The sequence below is a fragment of the Eubalaena glacialis genome, chromosome 11, assembly GCF_028564815.1.
Source record: "Eubalaena glacialis isolate mEubGla1 chromosome 11, mEubGla1.1.hap2.+ XY, whole genome shotgun sequence".
Lineage (NCBI taxonomy): Eukaryota > Metazoa > Chordata > Mammalia > Artiodactyla > Balaenidae > Eubalaena > Eubalaena glacialis.
The window spans coordinates 49,848,684-49,868,572 of record NC_083726.1 but is presented as its reverse complement, the minus strand read 5'-3'; the positions used below and the strand labels follow the sequence as shown (position 1 = coordinate 49,868,572).

Sequence of the window (19,889 nt, the reverse complement as noted above, 5' to 3'; positions counted from 1 at the left end):
ACTTTGTTACATAAATAAGAAAAGTATATACAAAAGCTGGTATTTTCAATCTAAAGAACAATTATTTTAACACTGTAACCATATACAGAAGGTACTAAAATAAAAATAAACACCACAGCAAAAGTTAAAGGAACAACAAATTCATTTTATGACATCTACAACTGTAAACATACATAAAGCCAATCTTGGGGGGAATGTATACTTCACACTTATATCTTAATTTTTACTTCACTTTATTCATTTTTAAGAATATTCTCTGGATAGGTGAAATTCACAATTCTACCAGCTACCCCTGACACCTAATACAAATTAGAACATGTGAAGAACTATATACTCTGTGTCTTTGTACTTTGGGACAGATGCAAAACGAATTCCTCAAAAGTTAAATTTTTATGAACCTGTGTTAAAAATTTTCGAAGTAAATTGAATTGGCTATTGAAAAATCAAACAATTCTTCTTAGGTAGGAAATGTTAGAAAAAAATCCAAACACTTGCAGTCTTAACACAGTAAAGCAATAAAGAAAAATTATGCCAGTGGTTCCCCTAGATAAAAGCAACTTAACTAGATGTATGTCTAATTATGTTTTGCCCCAGAAATTCTCCTTCCTTCTCTGAGCTCGTGCCAGAGTTTGAAAAGCCCGGAGACTAGAAGCTGCAGAGCGAGCAGAAATCTCAGATAATCTGTCCTCATCTGCAACGAAAGAATTATATTCAGTGCAAAAAATGTCTTATAAAAATACTATGTTTTAAAACATTAACAGCAAATTCAAAGCATCAAGCTTTGTAATGTCAATACTGACTCTGTCAGAAACCAGTAATCTTTTAAAATATATCAACATTTTTAGGATAGTTCACAGTACTTTTCCAAGTTTATCATATTTAGAAATCAAACATTTTAATGTTAAATGAGCATCTGTTTCCTTCCTGAAATCCCACTATGTCATTACCTAAACACTTGGCCTGTGATTTCAGTATTACTCGGAAACAGCTCATCATCATATTGTCTTGTCCTACTTTAAAAAGCACAGCTGTTTCAGCAGAACTTTAATGTTTTAAAAATGAAATGCCGTACCTTCACATGGTACTCACGTCACATTTCTAAACTAATTTCACTTAATGTAGAAATAATGTCTGACTTTAATACGCTACCCTTCATTATTAGTGAAATTCCACAATCTGAGCAAGCAAATCTCTTATCAAGTTATTTGTAAACACTGTTCTTCCATTAAAAAGAAAACAGAACTGGATTCAAAGTGTCCAGATACTGGCATTTCAAAACATAGCAACTTGATTTCTAGCTCACTGAATTCTGAAAAAAGTCTCAAACTTGCTAAGAGAAAACCTTTAATGTGTGTGAAGCTATAATACATAAAGTATTAATTCAAATTTACTTTCAAATTCGAAATTTATAGATTTAGTAATTTCATACTTCTTAGGGTGAATTTGAAATAGTAATTTCAATTGTTCAACACTGAGAATTCAAAATTCCTCCTGCCACTATTAGAAGCAAATGAATTTGTCAAAACGAAAGAAAAAAATTCATTTTCCTTAATTATATATATTTTAAGAATGTACAGGCATGTGAAAAAAATGATGGATATAATGCTAGGCCGAATTCCTGAGCCACCAGCTACCCAGGGTGTAAAACAGAGTACTGACCTTAGGTGTGATGCTAGGCACAATCTCTTGCCAACTGTTTGCTTTAAAAAAGATTCTTCAAGGTTTATTTCCCAGTTTACTCGTTTATAAAATGGGGATAATTTCACCCTCTTCACAGGGTTTCAAGGTTCTAATGAAATGATCTGTGGAAGTACTCTGCAAACTATAAAGTGCTAACCAAATGTAAAATCATACTATTATGAACTACTATATAATAAAACATTATACTTTTATCTTGTGTTCTTTGACTATTAAAATACCTTCATCATTAAAGGCTTCTTGCTGAGGTAACTGGAAATTGTTCATCCTTGATTTTCCCACTTAAAAAAAAAAAAAAGCCAGAAGAAATTATCCTTCAAAGCCACCCAACAGTGTATCCTATTTATAGTCAACTCTAAGTGAAGATAGGCTGTCAGAAAATTTATTAATTTTATAACTTTAATAGAAATTACTGCCTAAGGGCCATTCATTAATTCATAATGTACTTAGCAAATATGTAAACAAACAATGGATAATCTCCGGGATTCTTTTCAATGATAATACTGATCTATTCTAACTTTAAAGAAATACAGTAAGCTGCTCTTTAAAGATGGCAGTTGGACTACACACATCTACAAAAGTGATATAAACCCACAGGACAACGAAAATGGGAAACAAGAAAACAGCAACAAAATTTTGGAAAGTGGAAAGCAAATGGAAGGGCAGTGAGTATGTGGTCATCATAGCCAAGTGAGCTGAATCCTAAGGCAGCAGAGGAGGGAAACCAAGAAGCAACCAATCTGCTCCCCTGATGGCTGGGGTTTTGGGAGTTCTGAGTACCACTGAGAGTTGGAGCGAAGGTAAAACTGAATCAGGAATCTAGTTGAAAGTCTTTCTACAAAAGTCTGCCAGATCCTTCTTCAAATTTGTACAGCAGGGTAACTCTCCCAAAAGAGGAATGGAGGTCTCATTGCTAGAGAAGGTTTATCAGAGCTACTTTGACTGAAGGATACCGGATTCAACTGGGGGCAAGGAAACTATATTCAAAATAGGGGTATTATATATATCATTTAACTCCTCAAACAGATAAAACATGCCATCTATGAAATAAAAACTGGATGCTGTATAAAAGGAGTATGTAGTGTTTAAAAAATCTTAGAAATTAAAAATATAGCAAAATATCATTTAAAAACTCAAGTAGAAAATAAAAATCAGTGACCCTTTCAAATTAAAACAAAAAGACAGAGATGGAAAATAGGAGAGGTAAGATAAGAAAATATCATGTTCAACATGTCCAACATCTGAAAAATAGTAGTGCTGGAAGGAAGAAATAGAAAGTGGAGGGGAAGAAATTACTGACTAAATAACTTAAGAAAATTTCCCAGAACTGAGGAACATGACTTTTCAGATTGAAAAGGTCTAGTGAGTACTAGCAAAATGAATGAAAAGGGACCCACTATAAAATTTCAGAGCACTGGGTATAAAGAGAAGATGCCAAGAGCTGCCAGGAAAAAAAAGAAAGCCACATACAAAAGATCAAAAATAAAAAGAGCTTCAGACTTCTCAGTAATAATAGTGGACACTAGAAAACAGCGGAGCAACACCTAATAAAACCAAAGGAAAATATTTTATGACCTTGAATTCTACATCCAGGCAACATTTGGTAATGTCTGAAGACATCTTTGGTTGTCATGCCTGGGGAAGAGGTGCTATGGCATCTAGTGGGTTGCCCGTACGTTTATGAGAAAGAACATGAGAGACACCTCACACTTAGACCAAAGTGAACTTGGGTACAGCACAACTGAGTGTTCCAGAGATGAGATTTTTTCTATTTAAAGAAATCTATTACATTAACTAAAAAACTAAATAACACAATTTATTAATATATAGTATATACTCCGAGCCTTTGTATCTATCAGTATAACACTTTCATTTTAATAGACAAAAAACTAAAATCCAAGTAATTACCATTATGCTGAAATTCTGGATCTCTCAGGGAGCCCTGAATTCGACGAGAAGGATGCCAGTAGGATGGGGCACAGGGTGGAGATGGAGACTGCCCGGGTGTGTTAGTTGGATTTTCTGGAATTTTTGAAACTGGAAGAGTTGTCTCAGCAAATTTGGGGATATTCGGTTCAGAATCTTCCCTCAAAGGCAAGGGATCAATTGTTTTTAGACCAGCAGCTGGAGAAGTCAGGAGGGATATAGCACGACTTTCTTTCTAATGACAAAAACAAAACAAAACACACATATGCATGTGTACATATATAAACAAAACAAACATTTAAACACACAATAGTATATAACCATAAAAGCAGTAGGAAAAAATATGGGGAAAATTTATGTAACCTCCATGTGGCGAAGGTTTTATAAGCCTAACAACCGATATAGATAAAGATATTTAGCTAAATAAAAACAAAAAATATGTAAATATTAAAAAAATAAAAGAAAAATGACAAACTTGGGGAAAATATACAACTTACTGGACAATGAATTATTATCACTGTTACATAAATATTTCTTTTAAAGTAGTAAGATAAACCTAATTTAAAGGTAGAAAAAGGATACATATCAGCAATTCATATACATACAAATTACAAATAGCAAACATATTCCACACCTCACTGATAATCAGATAATTTCAAAATAAAAGCACTGACGTAGTAATTTTTCACTTACCAAATTACAAAGATAAATTAAAACAAACAAACAAACTATAATACCCTGAGCTGACAAGGATGTAGAAAAACTGGCACTCTTATCCAGTGTTACTGGTAGGACAACCTTCCAGGGGAGCTGGCAAAATATAGCAAAAACCTTAATACTGTGGCTCTTTGACCACACAATTAATAATTAGGGAGTATTTACATAAAAACAGGTAACAACAATATGAACAAAAATGCAGGTAAAGAATGGATTTCTTTAGAGTATTTTTTCAAAATAAAGTAAAACTAAGAAATAACAACAATAGGCATCTAGTTTTAAAAAATACATTTCAACAATAAGCATCTAGTTAAAAAAAAACTATCGTATAACTACAGATCGTACATCATGTCACAATTAAAAATCACATTATAAATTAATGGTATGGAAGTATGTTCACAATACATTGCTAGGTGAGAAAAATATATTATGAAAACTTATCTACAGTATAATAAACAAATACACTATATATCTAAACTCAAATTCAACAACGGATGTTTCTGAACAGTAGGTATGAATTACCTTCTTTTTTGGTTTGGTCAGTATTTTCTATTTTTCCACAATGATAATATATCATGAATGGAAAAGTCCCTGTATAATTTTACTTTTTAGGAGAATGTAAACAAGTAAAATCAAATATAGCTCCAAACTTTCCTGATCATTCCTTGTAATTGTTGCCTTTAGTTATTAACTTTGAGTTTATCAATGTAATGTTCAAAACATTGCTTTCTGACCTTAGGCATCATTTTCTGCAATTAGAGGGCTTATTGCTTCAGAGGGGAGATAGCCTGGGGTCTCATCCAAAAAAACAAATATTTTTAAATCAAGATCTAAGATAAAACCACAAATTTTCCACTTGCTTCCCTTTTTAATTACAAAGATCTCTTATGAAAATTGTTCTTTTGGTTTTTTCTTTTTGTACACATATATGCAGAATTTGGAATTTCTGTCAAATTGGTTTCATTATTGTTAAAACCTGAATTAAATCTGTAGAATATTTGTAATACATGGGGTTCCCAGGTTTAATTTAACTGACTTCATGATCTGTTCTTGAACCTAAAAGCCTCCTTATTGGCCTCACTGCTTCTACTCTCCCCCAGTATAGCCCATTCTCCACTGAGTAGCCAGAGTGATTTTAGTTATCAAGTGTATCAGAGATCTATATTTGCTTTACTGTTTAAAATCCTCCAAGAGCTTCCCAGTGCCATTAGAATACCATCCCACTCCTTACCCAGCTCCCTTGCCCACTCCCTTTCCACCCTCATTCCCCACCCTCTCCTCTGCTTTCTCCAGGCTCCAGTCACACAGGCCTTTTCACTCTCGATGAAACGCTCACTGTTGTTCACCTGCACTTGCTGTTCCTTCTACCTGGAAAACAATCTACGGCCCAGATCTCTGCATGGGCACCTCCCTCATCCGCCAGGTCTTGCTAAAATGTCACCTCCTCAGAGGTGCCTGTCCTGATGACCCAAACTAAAGCAGTCTCACCCACCCCTTGGAGGTCATTTGCAGTTTTATTTAATTGATAGCACTTACTACTATCTGAAATTCTTTTTAAAAAAATCATTTGTCTACTTCTCCCAATGAAAATGTAAGTTCCACGATTGCAGGAATTTTATCTTGATTACCAATGAATCCCCAGATCCCAGAATAGTGTTTGGTACATAGTAAGAGCACAGTAAATTCTGAACTGAGTGAGTGAAAATGAAACTCCTGATATTCCCCTCCAAAGATGGCTTTCGTGCAGAGTTCTCTTACTCAGTGCATGGCACTCTCCAGCAATCCTGCTGGGCAAGTCAGAAACCTAGAAGTCATTACCCAACCCAGCTCCAGGCCTTGACATTGTTCCCCTTACACGATTCTTCAGTTTCACTCATGTCTATGCCCACCCTCTTTAGTCCAAGCTATCACAGCTATCTGGACTACTGCAATGGGCTCTCAAAGGTATCCACAGTCCACTCTCGCCTTCCACGGCAGCCAGAGAGATCTTGCAAAACATAAATCAATCACAACACTCCCATATTTAAAATATTTCAGTCGTTTTCCATTTTACTTGAGATGAAAGAAATTCTCAATATTGCTGTCTCTTCCAGCCTCATCTTGCACCTGCTCCCTGCCACACACTGTACTGGTCTTTGTTTCTTAAAACTCTATGTCCATGCGAATTCCCTGGCGGTCCAGTGGTTAAGACTTTACCTTCCAATGTGGGGGGTGCCGGTTCGATCCCTGGTCAGGGAGCTAAGATCCCACATGCCTCGTGGCCAAAAAACCAAAATATAAAACAGAAGCAATATTGTAACAAACTCAATAAGGACTTAAAAGAAAAAAAATGGTCCACATCAAAAAAAAAATTAAAAACAAAAAAACTCTATGCCCTTTCTCTCCACAGGACTGTGGCATATGCTATGCTTCTCCTCCCCTCCCTTTTTACCTGGTTAACTCTTCTTCTTCCTCTATATCTCAACTCAATTATGACTTCTTCAAAGAAGCATCCTTGACTTCCAAGAAGCTTACTGATCTCCATGACTAGGTCAATTCCTTCCAGAACAGCACTATATACTTCTTTGAAACTATTATTAGTTTTAATTTTACTTTTTTGGGGGTGTGATTCTCACAAGACTGTAGGTTCAACAAAATCACGTACCATGTCTATTTTTGCTCATTATCACAACCACAGCATCTAGCATGTAAGTAAATGGACATCTGCTGAATGAATGAAGTGAGCTAACATACACTTGGGTTTTTAATATCATTTTTAAAATGTATAGATGGTACTTGACTATCAAACCAATATCATGAGAATTCTACTCTCAAGTCTTGTGAGCCAGTGTTGTTTAGGGGTTAAAAATGTGGGCTCTGAGAACAGACTGCCTGGGGACAAATCCTACTCCACCATTATGAAGACTGAACAAATTAACACATGTAAAGTACTTAGCACAGAGCCTAGAACATAGTAAGTGCTCAGTAAATGCTAGCTATTATGATCATCCCCACAGAAGTTCCCCAAATTGCTGCTGCCCCACAACACTCCCACAATTCAAGGTATGTCATTAAAAGTTAACAATGAAAATATTTCTGGATAATATAATATAGTCTTCCTAATTCCTATGGTAAAAAAAAGAGATACGAATGATATTAACCAAGGGCAACGGAATGACAGGGATAATTCATTGCAAACTGAATGACTTACAGATTTAATGTTATTATAATAGAAGCTTCTGTAAGAAAACAAAGGAAAAAAATGACTGTGTACAGTGAGTTTCATGACTCTTCTGCCTACCAGCAACCAAGGGGTAGACAATGGAAAATAACCAAATCTAGCTCCTGGTACAGCTACTGCTATGATCCAAATGACCATCACCTCTTGCCTGGATACTGTAATTGACTAACCAGTTTCAAGCCCTTGCTCTTGCACCCCTACTGTCTATTCCCAATACAGTTGCCAGAGTGACCTTGGAAAAACCCAAGTCAAATCATATCACTCCTCTGCCCCTCTAAAGGCTTTCCATTTCATTCAGAATAAAATTCAAAGTCTTTGCTATGACCTATAAGGCCCTACACAATTTAGTCCCTCATTATGCCTCTGACCTCATTGCCCATCCTATTCTCCCTTTCTTGCTCTCAGCTCCACTCCTGCCTGTTCCTCAGAGAATCAGGTACCTTCCCACCTAGAGGACTTTGCACTTGCTATTCTTTTTGCCTGGAATGCCTTCCTAGATATGCATATGGGTCAGTCCTTCACCTGCTTCAGATTCTGCTCAAATGTTACCCTCTCAGTGAGAACTTCCCTGGCCACTTCCTACTCACTTCCCCTGCTTTATTTTTCTCCTTAGTTCTTATCACTATCTAAAATACTATGTATTTTACCTAGTTATCCTGTTTATTGTCTCTCTCCTCCACTAGAATGTAAGTTCAGTGAGGGCCAGGATTTTTACCTGCTCCTTTCACTGCTACATCTCTAGTGTTAAATCAGCACCTGGAACATAGCTGGAACAAAACTGCCACAGAAGATGCTCAATCAATAGTATTGTTTTTCTTCTCTCTCTTCCTGTTGTCACTACTGACAAAAATTGAAAGTATAGCAGAAATACAGTGCCACTACCCAAAGAAACAATTCAATGCCTTTGCCTTCTGAAAGTAAGTTAAGAGCATCATCTCCATATATGATAGGCAGAATTTTCTAAAATCTGAACCTCTCATTCACTTATTGCATATGACTAAAATAATCACTTCCTGAAGAGATGTTTTTCTCCAAAATATAAATATTTACCTTCCTAAAATCATTCTTCAAAGTTTCTAAGCCATCCTGAGAGGACATTCTTTTTCTCTGTTCTGCAACTGAAGGCTTCACTTTAGATGGAGACACTAAAACAGCACCACCTGGAAAAATGCAAAAGATGCTATATTTTGATTAAACTAAATTATCATGTAGAGAAAGCAGGTGAAATAAGAACTGCATAGTGTTTGCCTGTTACCAACAGCTGGAGTGGTAAGATCGTGATGAGTCCTCCGGATTCCACCAAGTTCTCTTAGCTTCGGAGTAGGAAGCCTGCCTCCTTTTCCTGAGGACACAGAAGACGACTCCGACCTACAAATTAAAACAATTATGAAGCATGTCCTCCAGAAAATATAATAAAAAAATACTTTGCCATCATTATGCAATTAAACTATAAACCTATAAGAGAAGGTCATTTTGTTTCTGAAAAAAATAAACAAATCTACAAACAGTTAAGAGTAACTGAATATTGGAAGAGAGGTGAGATCACTGCAAGTCAGCAACACACCAGAGAATTCTTCCATTAAATCAGAACCTAAGTTCCATATTAGCTGCAAAACTCATGAATGAATGATAAGGGCGTTGTACTATGGACAAAAAAATACCATAACCAATGGTAGAGAACCACTCCCCAAAGCAATCTGCATATAAATCAATGGAAATTAGCTATTTGCAGAAATCACTTTTTTATTTAAAAAAAAATTTTTTTTAACATCTTTATTGGAGTATAATTGCTTTACAATGGTGTGTTAGTTTCTGCTTTATAACAGAGTGAGTCAGCTATACATATACATATATCCCCATATCTCCTCCCTCTTGCGTTTTCCTCCCACCCTCCCTATCCCACCCCTCTAGGTGGACACAAAGCACCAAGCTGATCTCCCTGTGCTATGCAGCTGCTTCCCACTAGCTATCTATTTTACATTTGGTAGGAAATCACTTATTTTAATATTACAAAACATCTTTTCTTTCTTTTTGGTAGTATAACCATCTAATAGTAAAGAATATCAGTTATTTTCTTTAAGTCATAAAGTCATACTTCCAGAGATATCTAGCAAATCATAATTAGCAGGATATAAATGAAAATAACCCTAACTACTTCCTCCCCAAGTAGCTCAATGTTGAAGTGTTCAATTACCAAGTAGTGGTGACTCAAATACCTGAGTGAATCAAATTATATAAACCATAAAGAAATGCCTATTTCGTGACATTAAAGTAAAATCTGCTCTTTATTAGTCATAAAATCAAAAGTGTAAACCACTATAATTAATTAGTGACAAAACAAAATACATATTAACTATGAACAATAATGCGTCTATATACTGATTAATTTAAAACGCTCACCCTTCTTTTATCTTGTCTGCTTTAGATTTTTCCTGTACTTCCAACTTCTCTAGTTCTCCCACATTAACCTGCTTGTCCCTTTCCTCCTCTTCCTCCTCCTCTCTTGGCTGTTTCTGTGTGTCTTCAGTGGTGTTCTCTGCATCCCAAGCCAGACGCCTTCTAACAGGTATGGGAGCATCTGACACACCCAATTTCTCTGTGGTAGTTTTCTGGGGCTGTTCTTCCAAGATAGGTCTTTTTTCTTCTAGTTTTGTAGAAGGACATTTCTGCAAAGTCTTATGGCTTGTAGGATCTCTGCATAACAAAAATAAGTTTTATTTTAAATTGAGTAGTTTGAGGTTTCTAATTGATACTTATTTTAATAAGTCCATCATTGCCTTCCATGGTTCACAACTCTGTTTCCCACTGATATTGCCTTGCCCAGATACTGAAGAAAAAAATCGAATTAAGAGTTCATTTTACAATAGAAGTTAAAGTTACAATCTATTAAAATATTCCAAAATAAATTATATTTATCTCCTTTTACTCCTCCCATCACACATACATGCCTGCACCACTGCTGATAAAACTCACATGTATCTCTCGAGTGGCCTCTGTATACATAAACTAGGACCCCCTCACATGGTCTAACTTGTTCAGTTACTCAGTTAGGGTTTGTGCACAAACTCATGTGTACTTATGGATCAAATAAGCTGATTCAAATTTTATATTTTAGATATATTAATCTTTTCAAGTCATTGTTAAAGAACAGACTCTGTGATGAACTTTTAAAATCAGATGTCACATAATTAGAATTTATAGTTAATTTGGTATGTATGGCTATACTAATACACTATAAAAACCAAAAACTATTTTATTTGCTACAAATCGATGTGCTATTCCTCTTAGAAACAGTTTGTGTTCACTTTAAAACCCAAAATAGCAGAGAATTCTTCCGTAGAATCAGGGTGGAAGTTCCATATTAACCACAAAAATCCATTAATGAATGATAATGGAAATGTACTAATAGATAACATTCTCTAAGTTTTTATTATTGTTACCTTTTTCTTTTTGTTTTACTTTTTAAAGTTTTTTACGTCTACTGTATAGTCATCCCTAGTCTACTCTTAATTGCTAAGAAGGAATATTATAAACTCCAATCTTCCAGATTTAAATTATGTATTATTTCTACCCAAGTGTGTAAAGCAAGTATGTATAGCTTTACTTTTCACAGAGAATAAACTAAAAATAATGAAATGTAATAAGTGGCTAGTATATTTCCATTTGACTAGACAACTTTTGAGTCTTCATATCATTTTCCTATGTAATTCCATGATCTACATAATCTATAACATACTTTTCCACCATCCACAAATAACATCTCACCCAGCAAGATCTAGTGCTCTAATGTTGCTACTAATGGTTCCTTCTGAGCTCGTGGTCGAGGAGACATCCCAACAGTGGTTGTTTTCAGACAGAATCTGATTCAGATGGTCCCGAGAAAAATGAGTTCCCTGAACTCGTTTCCTATAAAACTCAGCCTTCTCTCGGAGTTCTTTAACCTATGAAGGAGAGTTGAGACATCACGTATCACTGTAAATGTTCCTTTGCAAATATCACCAAGTAGCATATCCAAGACATTGTACAAATACAGCCAGAGACCAAGGAGAAAGAAAGGCAAAAGTAGCCACATACATTCATCAGACTATGTGCATTTTTAAGCAGAAATTAAAACAGTCAAGCTGATGCACAATGCAGTTATTTTACTTCAGGCCAGCAGGCAGGGAGAAATTTGCAGCAGCTAAGAAAAATATTGACACCTACTTCTTACTTCAACTGAAATTACACAAGTACTCTATGCATTATTACAGATTTAAAAACTCAAAAGCAACCAACCTCCGCATACCACATGGCATTTAGAGAACCCTAGGGGAGGAATACAGAAACATACTTAATGACAGGTTAATGCCATAATTGAATATTAATGGGAATCACTGAAATACCTTATTATTTTTCCTTCTAGATATATACCAAACTTGTCAGTCAATTTTTGTTTAGTATTTTCAGTAACCAAGACACTTTAACATTGCCTTGAAAATCAACCACATTCTTGCATGGGTGGAATGCTGTCCGCAACAAGGTAACCTAATTACTATTTCCCCACCTCTGGAAGAGTACTGACATGCCAGAAACCCCTAGCCCCAGTCTTTACTTCTAGGCTTATATACACCTGCTGCTACTACTACAGAAGCTCCACTGAGAGAGTCATGAGGCTTTCCCCTCCAAATTCCTCAACATTCCCTTGTAATCAGCAAAACCAGTATTAAATACATAATTTAAAAGAATATCCCACAAAATAATAAGTGTAATATATTCGACAAAGCAACAGGATACCAAAAAAAAGTTCTGATGAACTATTAATATAAGGTGACTTGAATTCCCTAATATGCAAATAACATATTTTCACATGAAAAGGAGTCTTTTATACTCATTGAAACCCTTTCATTTTATACATCATGCTGCCACCTTCTGGCTTCCCTGAATACAATTCCACAATGTAAAAAAATTAAGTTGCAGCTTAAAATAGTTTTGAATAATCTGCTTAAAATAATTTATTCTCAAAAAACTGTATAATTTTTTCCTATCATAAATACAAATATTAGCCTTAAAAGGATACCTGGATACTGTCTGCTAAAATCGCTTTTCTCATATTATGTAACAACCTAAATGGGAAAAGAATAGATACATGTGTATGTATAACTGAATCACTTTGCTGTACACGTGAAATTATCACAACATTGTTAATCAACTATACTCCAGTATAAAATAAAAAGTTAAAAAAATAAAATAAAAGCCAAAAAAAAAAAAAACTGCTTTTCTCTCACTTAAAGGCAAAAAAGCAAATAATGAAAATTGGCATTGCAAAAGCAACTGGAGAAACATATCCTCAGCTCCTTAAGGAAATACTACTGATGCAGAGGGATGCAAGTGCTACATCTCTAGGGAATCAGACGAAGCAAAGGACAGCGCCTGCCAGAGCAAAAGAAAACACATAATCCCAACAGAGTCTTACTGCTCTAATGAACCAAACCTGAAACATTCCTAAAAGACAATTCAAAATATTGTTTTCTTCACTGTTAAAAAAATTAAGTCATGTTCATTTATCATTTTTTTCAACTCTTATACTTTAAAGAAAATTACTAATAATGGTTTTTGCATTTAATAGGTATTGCGTCTGTTGAACTCTTAACCAGTGTATTCTGAATGCATGGGAACCTCGTAATAAAGTGCCTTGATATAATCCAGATTTTATTTCTAATAAGTACCCCCATGCTTCAAATGTGTCATGGTCACTCCATCACCTACATGATAAAATCTTCATGCCTTAGGATCACTTCCTCCCCCCTGGGTTCTCAAAGCCCTTGGTGCATATCCCCACTAGTACTTATTTCATTCTTCTGGAATTATTGCTTGTGCCATTCTTCCCCATTAACCTATGAACTCCTTGAGGTGAGGGAGAATGTAGCCTTTCAACATTGATTCCACAACCTGTCCTGAGTATGGACTAAGCGCTAGGCCTAACCTAGACGGCTGGGAGCAAAGATAAGCAAGAAAGTTCCTGCACTCAATGTGCTCACAATCTGGTAGAGCAGGCCGACATCCTCCTATATGATAAATCATTATCATAATATTGGTAAGATCTATGCCATAATAAACAAATGAGATATAAACTGAAGGAGTGGTTTCAAAAGGGGGTCCTACCAGTCCTGCACTGTGTGTAGGGTGGAGCGGGAAGGAGCTGCAGAGAAGGCTGCATTCTATCCATGCGGGAGGACCTCACTGATTGACGAATGAGAGGATGGACGAACATCCCCTCCATGTACACAGTGACCCAGTTTTATCTGACATCAATTTTTTTTAAAGAAGGGAGGGGAGATACAGAAATTCTGTAAAACTTTATTCAGTTCTATTTGTTACTGACATTCAAAACTCAATGTTCTAAATTGACTTTATCAGCAATCTTTGTTAATAATCTTAGTACTAATGTTATATTTTACAAATACATGATTTTAAACTTCTGTAATCCTAAACTAAGATGAAAAAATAGGACGCTGATATTTCCAAAGTAAGGTGTTCTACTAGAAAGAGAAAAAAAATCAACGGTGTGAACTCAGTATTAAAAACAATCCCTACAGCCAAAAAAAGGAGCCACTAAAAAGGATACGAATAAACCATGCCTAACTCAGTTAAAGCCACACACACACCCCTTTTCAGGTCAAGTAACACCATCAGGTTACATAATATTAAATGCTATAAGTAGAACGTTTTCCTTTCTGGATTTCTTTTCCCAAATTAGGAATTCAACTGAATTGTTTAAAATTTATATGTGAAAAATTCAAACTCAGAAAACTGGGGAATAAAATATTCCTTTTTCTCAAAATCATCCCCTGAAAATGAAGAGTCATCTTATACCTAAAAGTCCTTACAATGTCTGTCAAATTACAGAATGTCTCAATGTGGCACTTCATCTTGAAACAAAGTCCTATTTCTGGAAGACACATTAGAAAAAAATTATCTCGACCATTGCAGTTGGGAGGATTAGAAGACTACCAAACAATCAGGAAAAAAAGACATTTAACACAGATCCAGTAGTTATTCTGAGGATTGGACTTAACAGTTGCAGTTGCTGATTATTATTAAAAAACAGCCTTCAAGCGAGCATTTTAAAGAGGAATAGAGCCACTGGTTATAGTATAGAGATAACAAATATACAACCACTGGACAAATAAAACCAACTACCCTAATGTTATGTGAATAGGAACTTGGGACACAGGATAAAATATCTAGTGACTAGACTATAAATAGATTTAAAAAGTACAATATCTCAAAGAAGAAAGAGGGAAATGAAGATGATACATGGACTAGAAAACTGTAACATGATTCAAAGTGCGTTAATATTCTAATGATAAAAAAGTCGCTGATGTCCAAATACATTTGACGAGTGTGAATAATATTCCATGAAATGTTAGGAGTAGGAAAATGAGGGAGTACCTTATATGTAGGTACCTCAAAATCAGCCACATACAGTAAGTATCTTCCAGGGAAAAAAATGTAAGATATAAGAAAATATGGCCCATATTAAATGTCTATGACCTGATCGACTAAAACTATTATCACTATCAGTGATCGCTAACCTCATAACTAAAAATTCTTATTCTTTTCTAACTCCAATTTGTTTTTTTGAATGATTTTGACCATGAAGTTAAGGCAAACTATTCTACTAATTTAAACATTTTCAACCACCAATAGCAATTAATAAAACAAACCTTCAGAAAAGTCACATTACCAAGATATTATAATAGGAAATCTTAAAGACCGATCTTAAATTAACAACAAAAACAAAAATGTTCCCTTCCACAAGGGCAGGATAAGGACTGTCACATTATCACGACTCCAGACATAACAGTCCTCTGAGTCCATTAAATGTTTAGATCTGAGGCCTAAATACCAACTCATCTTAGTTCAAAGAAGTCTCAGACTAAGGGATAATCTTTCCAAAACAAGGAGTTTCTCATGAACCCAACCTAGTGAAGTACCCGAACACGACAGGGCAGTGGCTGACACCTATCAACTGGCCGCACACGCCCTCTATGGCCACACTCTGTTCCTGCCTTTGCCTGGGGTTTTCCCTCATTCCCCATCAGACTCCTCAGGCACAGAGATCCTCACCGAGGTCTGGCATGGTCAGAAACTGCTCAAGAATTCAAAACTGACTCAATTCCTTTCTTCTGTCATGGCTGCTTTCAATGCTCTCATTTTTAACTTGATTTCACCAGGGTGAGTATAGGAATTTTGCCCCCAGTAATATTTGGTTGGCCGAAAAGTTCGTTCGGGTTTTCTGTAACATCTTACGGAAAAACCTGAACGAACTTTTTGGCCAACCCAATATCATCACCAGGACATAGGTCTGGGAGCTGCCAGAGCCAAGAGCCAGAAGCTCAAAGTGCCAGAAGCTCAAAGTGCCAGAGGCTCCTTACACATAACTGTTAGCCATGGTTTAAAGTACAGAGCTAAATAAGATTCATTCCCCATCCAAATTATCCCTCTCTTTATAATGTCTAATCCAAAATGTTCTCATTTAGCTTATTCACACAAAAAGGGGAGCAAACCATCAAGATGTAGTTTAAAAGATGCTAACTACACAATAACCAAAAAAGCTCCACCATTTATCCTTTGGCTATAAGAAGTTAGTACTAAACTAGCACTCACCAATTCTAGAATTACCCTTTTCTTCCAACCTTTCTTTAGGATCCTCAGAATTTCTCCCATATGTCAGGGTATCCCAACACTAGAACTCAAACCTCTATCAGCACAAGCCACTCCTTCCTTGTGCTTGCAGACTGCACTATTAGTACATGCTAACAGGACACGTCAGTCAGATAAACTAATCTTGAAAAACTAATCAATCTTGAATTGAGAGAGTAGAGGTCTGAAGGTTATAAAATAATCAAATCTATAATGCTACAATTCTATAAACTGACTTCATTAACATAAATATTTGATTTTAAAAACATTTTTAACTTTAAAGACCTTATAATAATACTAATCTCTAAGCTAGTATTTAAAAAAAAAGTAAACACACTGATAAACTATATCCTCATACATACAATTTAAGTCCCTGATACTTTTAGTGCTATTACCGCATCATACATTTTTATATTGTCGTCTCTATTACTAGGTGAAACTATTGTGAAATTAAACTGATATAGTGCCAAAGAACATGTGGGCTTCCTGAGCTTATATACTCACCTGATTTGGTATGTTTTCCTTCACACGTGTCCAAGTCCCAGCTTTATATAAATACTGGGCTGGGCTCAGAAATTTTGCTCTATATTCAGAATTCACCTTCCTAACAGAAATGAAATGAGAGTAAATATTTCACCATGTTGATCATCTAAATACCATGATATTTTTCTTACAAAATACATACCCAAGCCTTTGATGTCTCCAAGGAGTAAGTTTCTTTTTAGGCTGGTTTGAGCCTTTTGATTCCATCTCTGCTTCTAATTTTAAAGGATCATCTGTTTTATTATACTAAAATGAAAATAATTTAAACTTTTTATGCTCAATTTATGTTATACATTAAAGTGAAAACAAAGATGTTATAAAGTATAACTGGATACTGAATTACAATTCTGTTTTTAAAAGTAAGCTTTAACTACTAAAGATAACATAGAAATCATAAAAAATCAACAAGCAAGTTTTGAAACTAGTGTATCTGGTTAGTTTCTTGAAGTATATAGCTCAGGATATGGTTTCATTTTCTAACAATAAAAATTTTAGATACTTGGCTAGGAAAAAATTTTAATTAACAAACATCTAAATAAATAAACTTTATGTTAACGACCTATTGAACACTGGTCTTACATTTTCCCTTGATATTCTAAGTTTACATTGAATTGTTACTCATTGGGACCTTCCATTTAATTACTGTAAGTTAGCACACAGCTTTACTGAATAACTTAACAATTCTTTTTTTTCAAGAACATCATAGGTCCAAAAAGTATATATATTATTAAACATATACATCATATATAATATATATGTATGACTTATATATATACATATATAATTTTTATATATGTATATTTATATATATATATAAATCATTTTACTTTTAGTCATATAATTTTTATTCTTAGAACCCATAACATTTCAGGTATGACATTCCAAGAGATCAAAAAATAGGACTTACCCCTGATTTACCTATAATTTACAATAACTTTAACCTGATGCTGTAACTGAAACAGCTGTAATTTCACACAGAGAAGTAGGTGTTTGTATATACCAAGGTAAATCGTGTGAATTATACCTGCTATAATTTGGCATACTAAAGCTATGGTTTAAAATACATGTGTGTATGTGTGTTTCTATCTGATTTCCACTATTTAAAGTATGTGTTTCTATCACCACTGTAACCCCTGGAGCTCACATTACTATAAGGACAATCATTTGATATTAGACATAGCAGACTTACCTGCTGTATTGCTAAGCATTCGCTGCACTGTATTATACTTAATTATTTAGATCTGTCTCCCCACTGACCCAAGAACTGCTTAGGGCTTAGTGTAGTTATCATTGTATTCTCAGTACCTACCTGGTGCCTGGTTTCTACCAGGTGCTAGATGAACATTTGACATTTAGTGAATAAATAAACAAATTAGTGAACTAGCTAAAAACAAAATCTCAAATGGTGATAAGTAAAAAGAAATTTGTAAAGTTCCAAATGGTGGTAAGTAAAAGAAAATGTGGAGAGTTTCAAATCATGAGGATTTTATTTTGTTTAAAGAACTGACAAATACCTTCTTTTCAGGAGATATTGTTTCAAAATTTCCGTTCTCCTTCAAATGATTTCTTCGTTTTGGTTCTTTCACTGGAGATAAACCCTTAAAATTTCTTTTGTATTCAGTTTCATGGATGACTGAGTTACCTTTGAATTGTGGAACAAATTTGCTTTTATTGTGGAAAACCTTAAAAAAAAATTACTTTAGTTTAGTTTTTTGTTAAATATATAGAACTTCTTCAACTGCTTAAAAAATTTCACATATAAAGTTGAATCATAGGATACAAAAAAGGGAAAATTATATACGATTGTAATTTCATTTCACATGTCTAATTAACATCCATTGCAACAAAAGCAAAAATAGACAAATGGGATTGCATCAAACTAAAAAAACTTCTGTACAGAAAACAATCAACAGAGTGAAGAGACAACATATTGAGTGGGAGAAAATATCTGCATTCATCTCATAAGGGGTCAATATTTAAAATATTTAAGGAACTCAACTCAATAGCAAGAAAACAACCCAATTAAAAAATGGGCAAAGAGGCATAAAAACAGACATACAGATCAATGGAACAGAATAAGGAGTCCAGAAATAAGCTCACGTGTATATGGTCAATTAACTTATGACAAAGAAGCCAAGAACATACAATGGCGAAAGGGTCTCTTCAATAAATGGTGTTGAGAAAATTGGACAGCTACACACAAAAGAATGAAAATGGACCACTGTCTTGTGCCATACCTAAAAATTAACTCAAAATGGATTAAAGACTTGAACGTAAGCCCTGAAACCATAAAACTTCTAGAAGAAAACATAGGCTAAGCTCCTTGACATGGGTCTTGATGATGGTTTTTTGGATTTGATACCAAAAACAAAGGCAACCAAAGCAAAAATAAACAAGTGGGACTACATCAAACCAAAACACAATATTTGCAAATCATATATCTGATAAAGAGTTAATATTCAAAATAATAAAGAACTCATAAAACTCAATAGAAAAAAAAAAAGCAATCTGATAAAAAATGGGCAAAGGAACTTTTTTCCAAAGAAGACATACAAACGGCCAACGGGTACACGAACAGGTGCTCAACATCACTAATCATCAAGGAATAAATCAACATCAGTGAGATTTCACCTCACATGTTAGAATGGCTATTATCAAAAATACAAATGGTAACAAGTGTTGGCAAGGATGCAGAGAAAAGGGAACCCCTGTCCACTGTTGGTGGGAATGTAAATTGATATGGCCATTATGAAAAGCAGTATAGAGGGTCCTCAAAAAATTTAAAATAGATCCAGCAACCCCACTTCTAGGTATATATCCAAGGGAAATGAAATCAGTATCTCAAAAGATATCTACACTCCCATGTTCATTATAGCATTATTCACAGTAGCCAAGATATGGAATCAGTCTAAGTGTCCATGGACAGATGAATGGATAAAGAAAATGTATTATTATTCAGCCTTAAAAAAAAAAAATCCTCTCACCTACAACAACATGGATGAACCTGGAGAACATATGCTAAGTGAAATGAGCCAGGCACAGAAAGACAAATACTGCATTATATGATCCCACTTATATGTGGAATCTAAAGGAACTCATA

The 19,889-nt window shown here is 34.8% G+C and overlaps 1 protein-coding gene across 2 annotated transcripts; it reads right to left on the bottom strand.

Moving 5' to 3' along the window:
* Positions 1 to 493: 493 nt before the first annotated feature.
* LOC133100615 (nuclear protein MDM1-like) lies at positions 494 to 18,397 on the bottom strand. 2 transcript variants are annotated; one of them, XM_061204911.1, is made up of 11 exons: positions 18,304 to 18,397; positions 16,932 to 17,035; positions 16,751 to 16,850; positions 11,837 to 11,866; positions 11,327 to 11,502; positions 9,962 to 10,255; positions 8,817 to 8,929; positions 8,612 to 8,721; positions 3,607 to 3,859; positions 1,920 to 1,979; positions 494 to 691 (listed from the first exon to the last, which is right to left on the bottom strand). In XM_061204911.1, exons 2-11 carry the CDS (start codon positions 16,994 to 16,996, stop codon positions 579 to 581), a joined length of 1,314 nt encoding a protein of 437 aa, XP_061060894.1. In that variant the 5' UTR covers positions 16,997 to 17,035; positions 18,304 to 18,397; the 3' UTR covers positions 494 to 578. The 2 variants fall into 2 exon arrangements, with proteins under 2 accessions (XP_061060894.1, XP_061060895.1); XM_061204912.1 differs by lacking the exon at positions 11,837 to 11,866.
* Between the last annotated feature and the right edge of the window lie 1,492 nt (positions 18,398 to 19,889).

What these genes read in the sequence shown, in the direction of transcription:
- LOC133100615 (XM_061204911.1), bottom strand. Translation starts at nt 16,996, where the DNA reads ATGGAATCAAAAGGCTCAAACCAGCCTAAAAAGAAACTTACTCCTTGG. An exon ending in AGGAAAACATACCAAATCAG is followed by an intron (nt 11,867 to 16,750) that starts GTGAGTATATAA and finishes TTCCTCCCCTAG; the next exon opens with GGTTCTCTAAATGCCATGTG. An exon ending in GCAGACAAGATAAAAGAAGG is followed by an intron (nt 8,930 to 9,961) that starts GTGAGCGTTTTA and finishes TTTAATTTGTAG; the next exon opens with GTCGGAGTCGTCTTCTGTGT.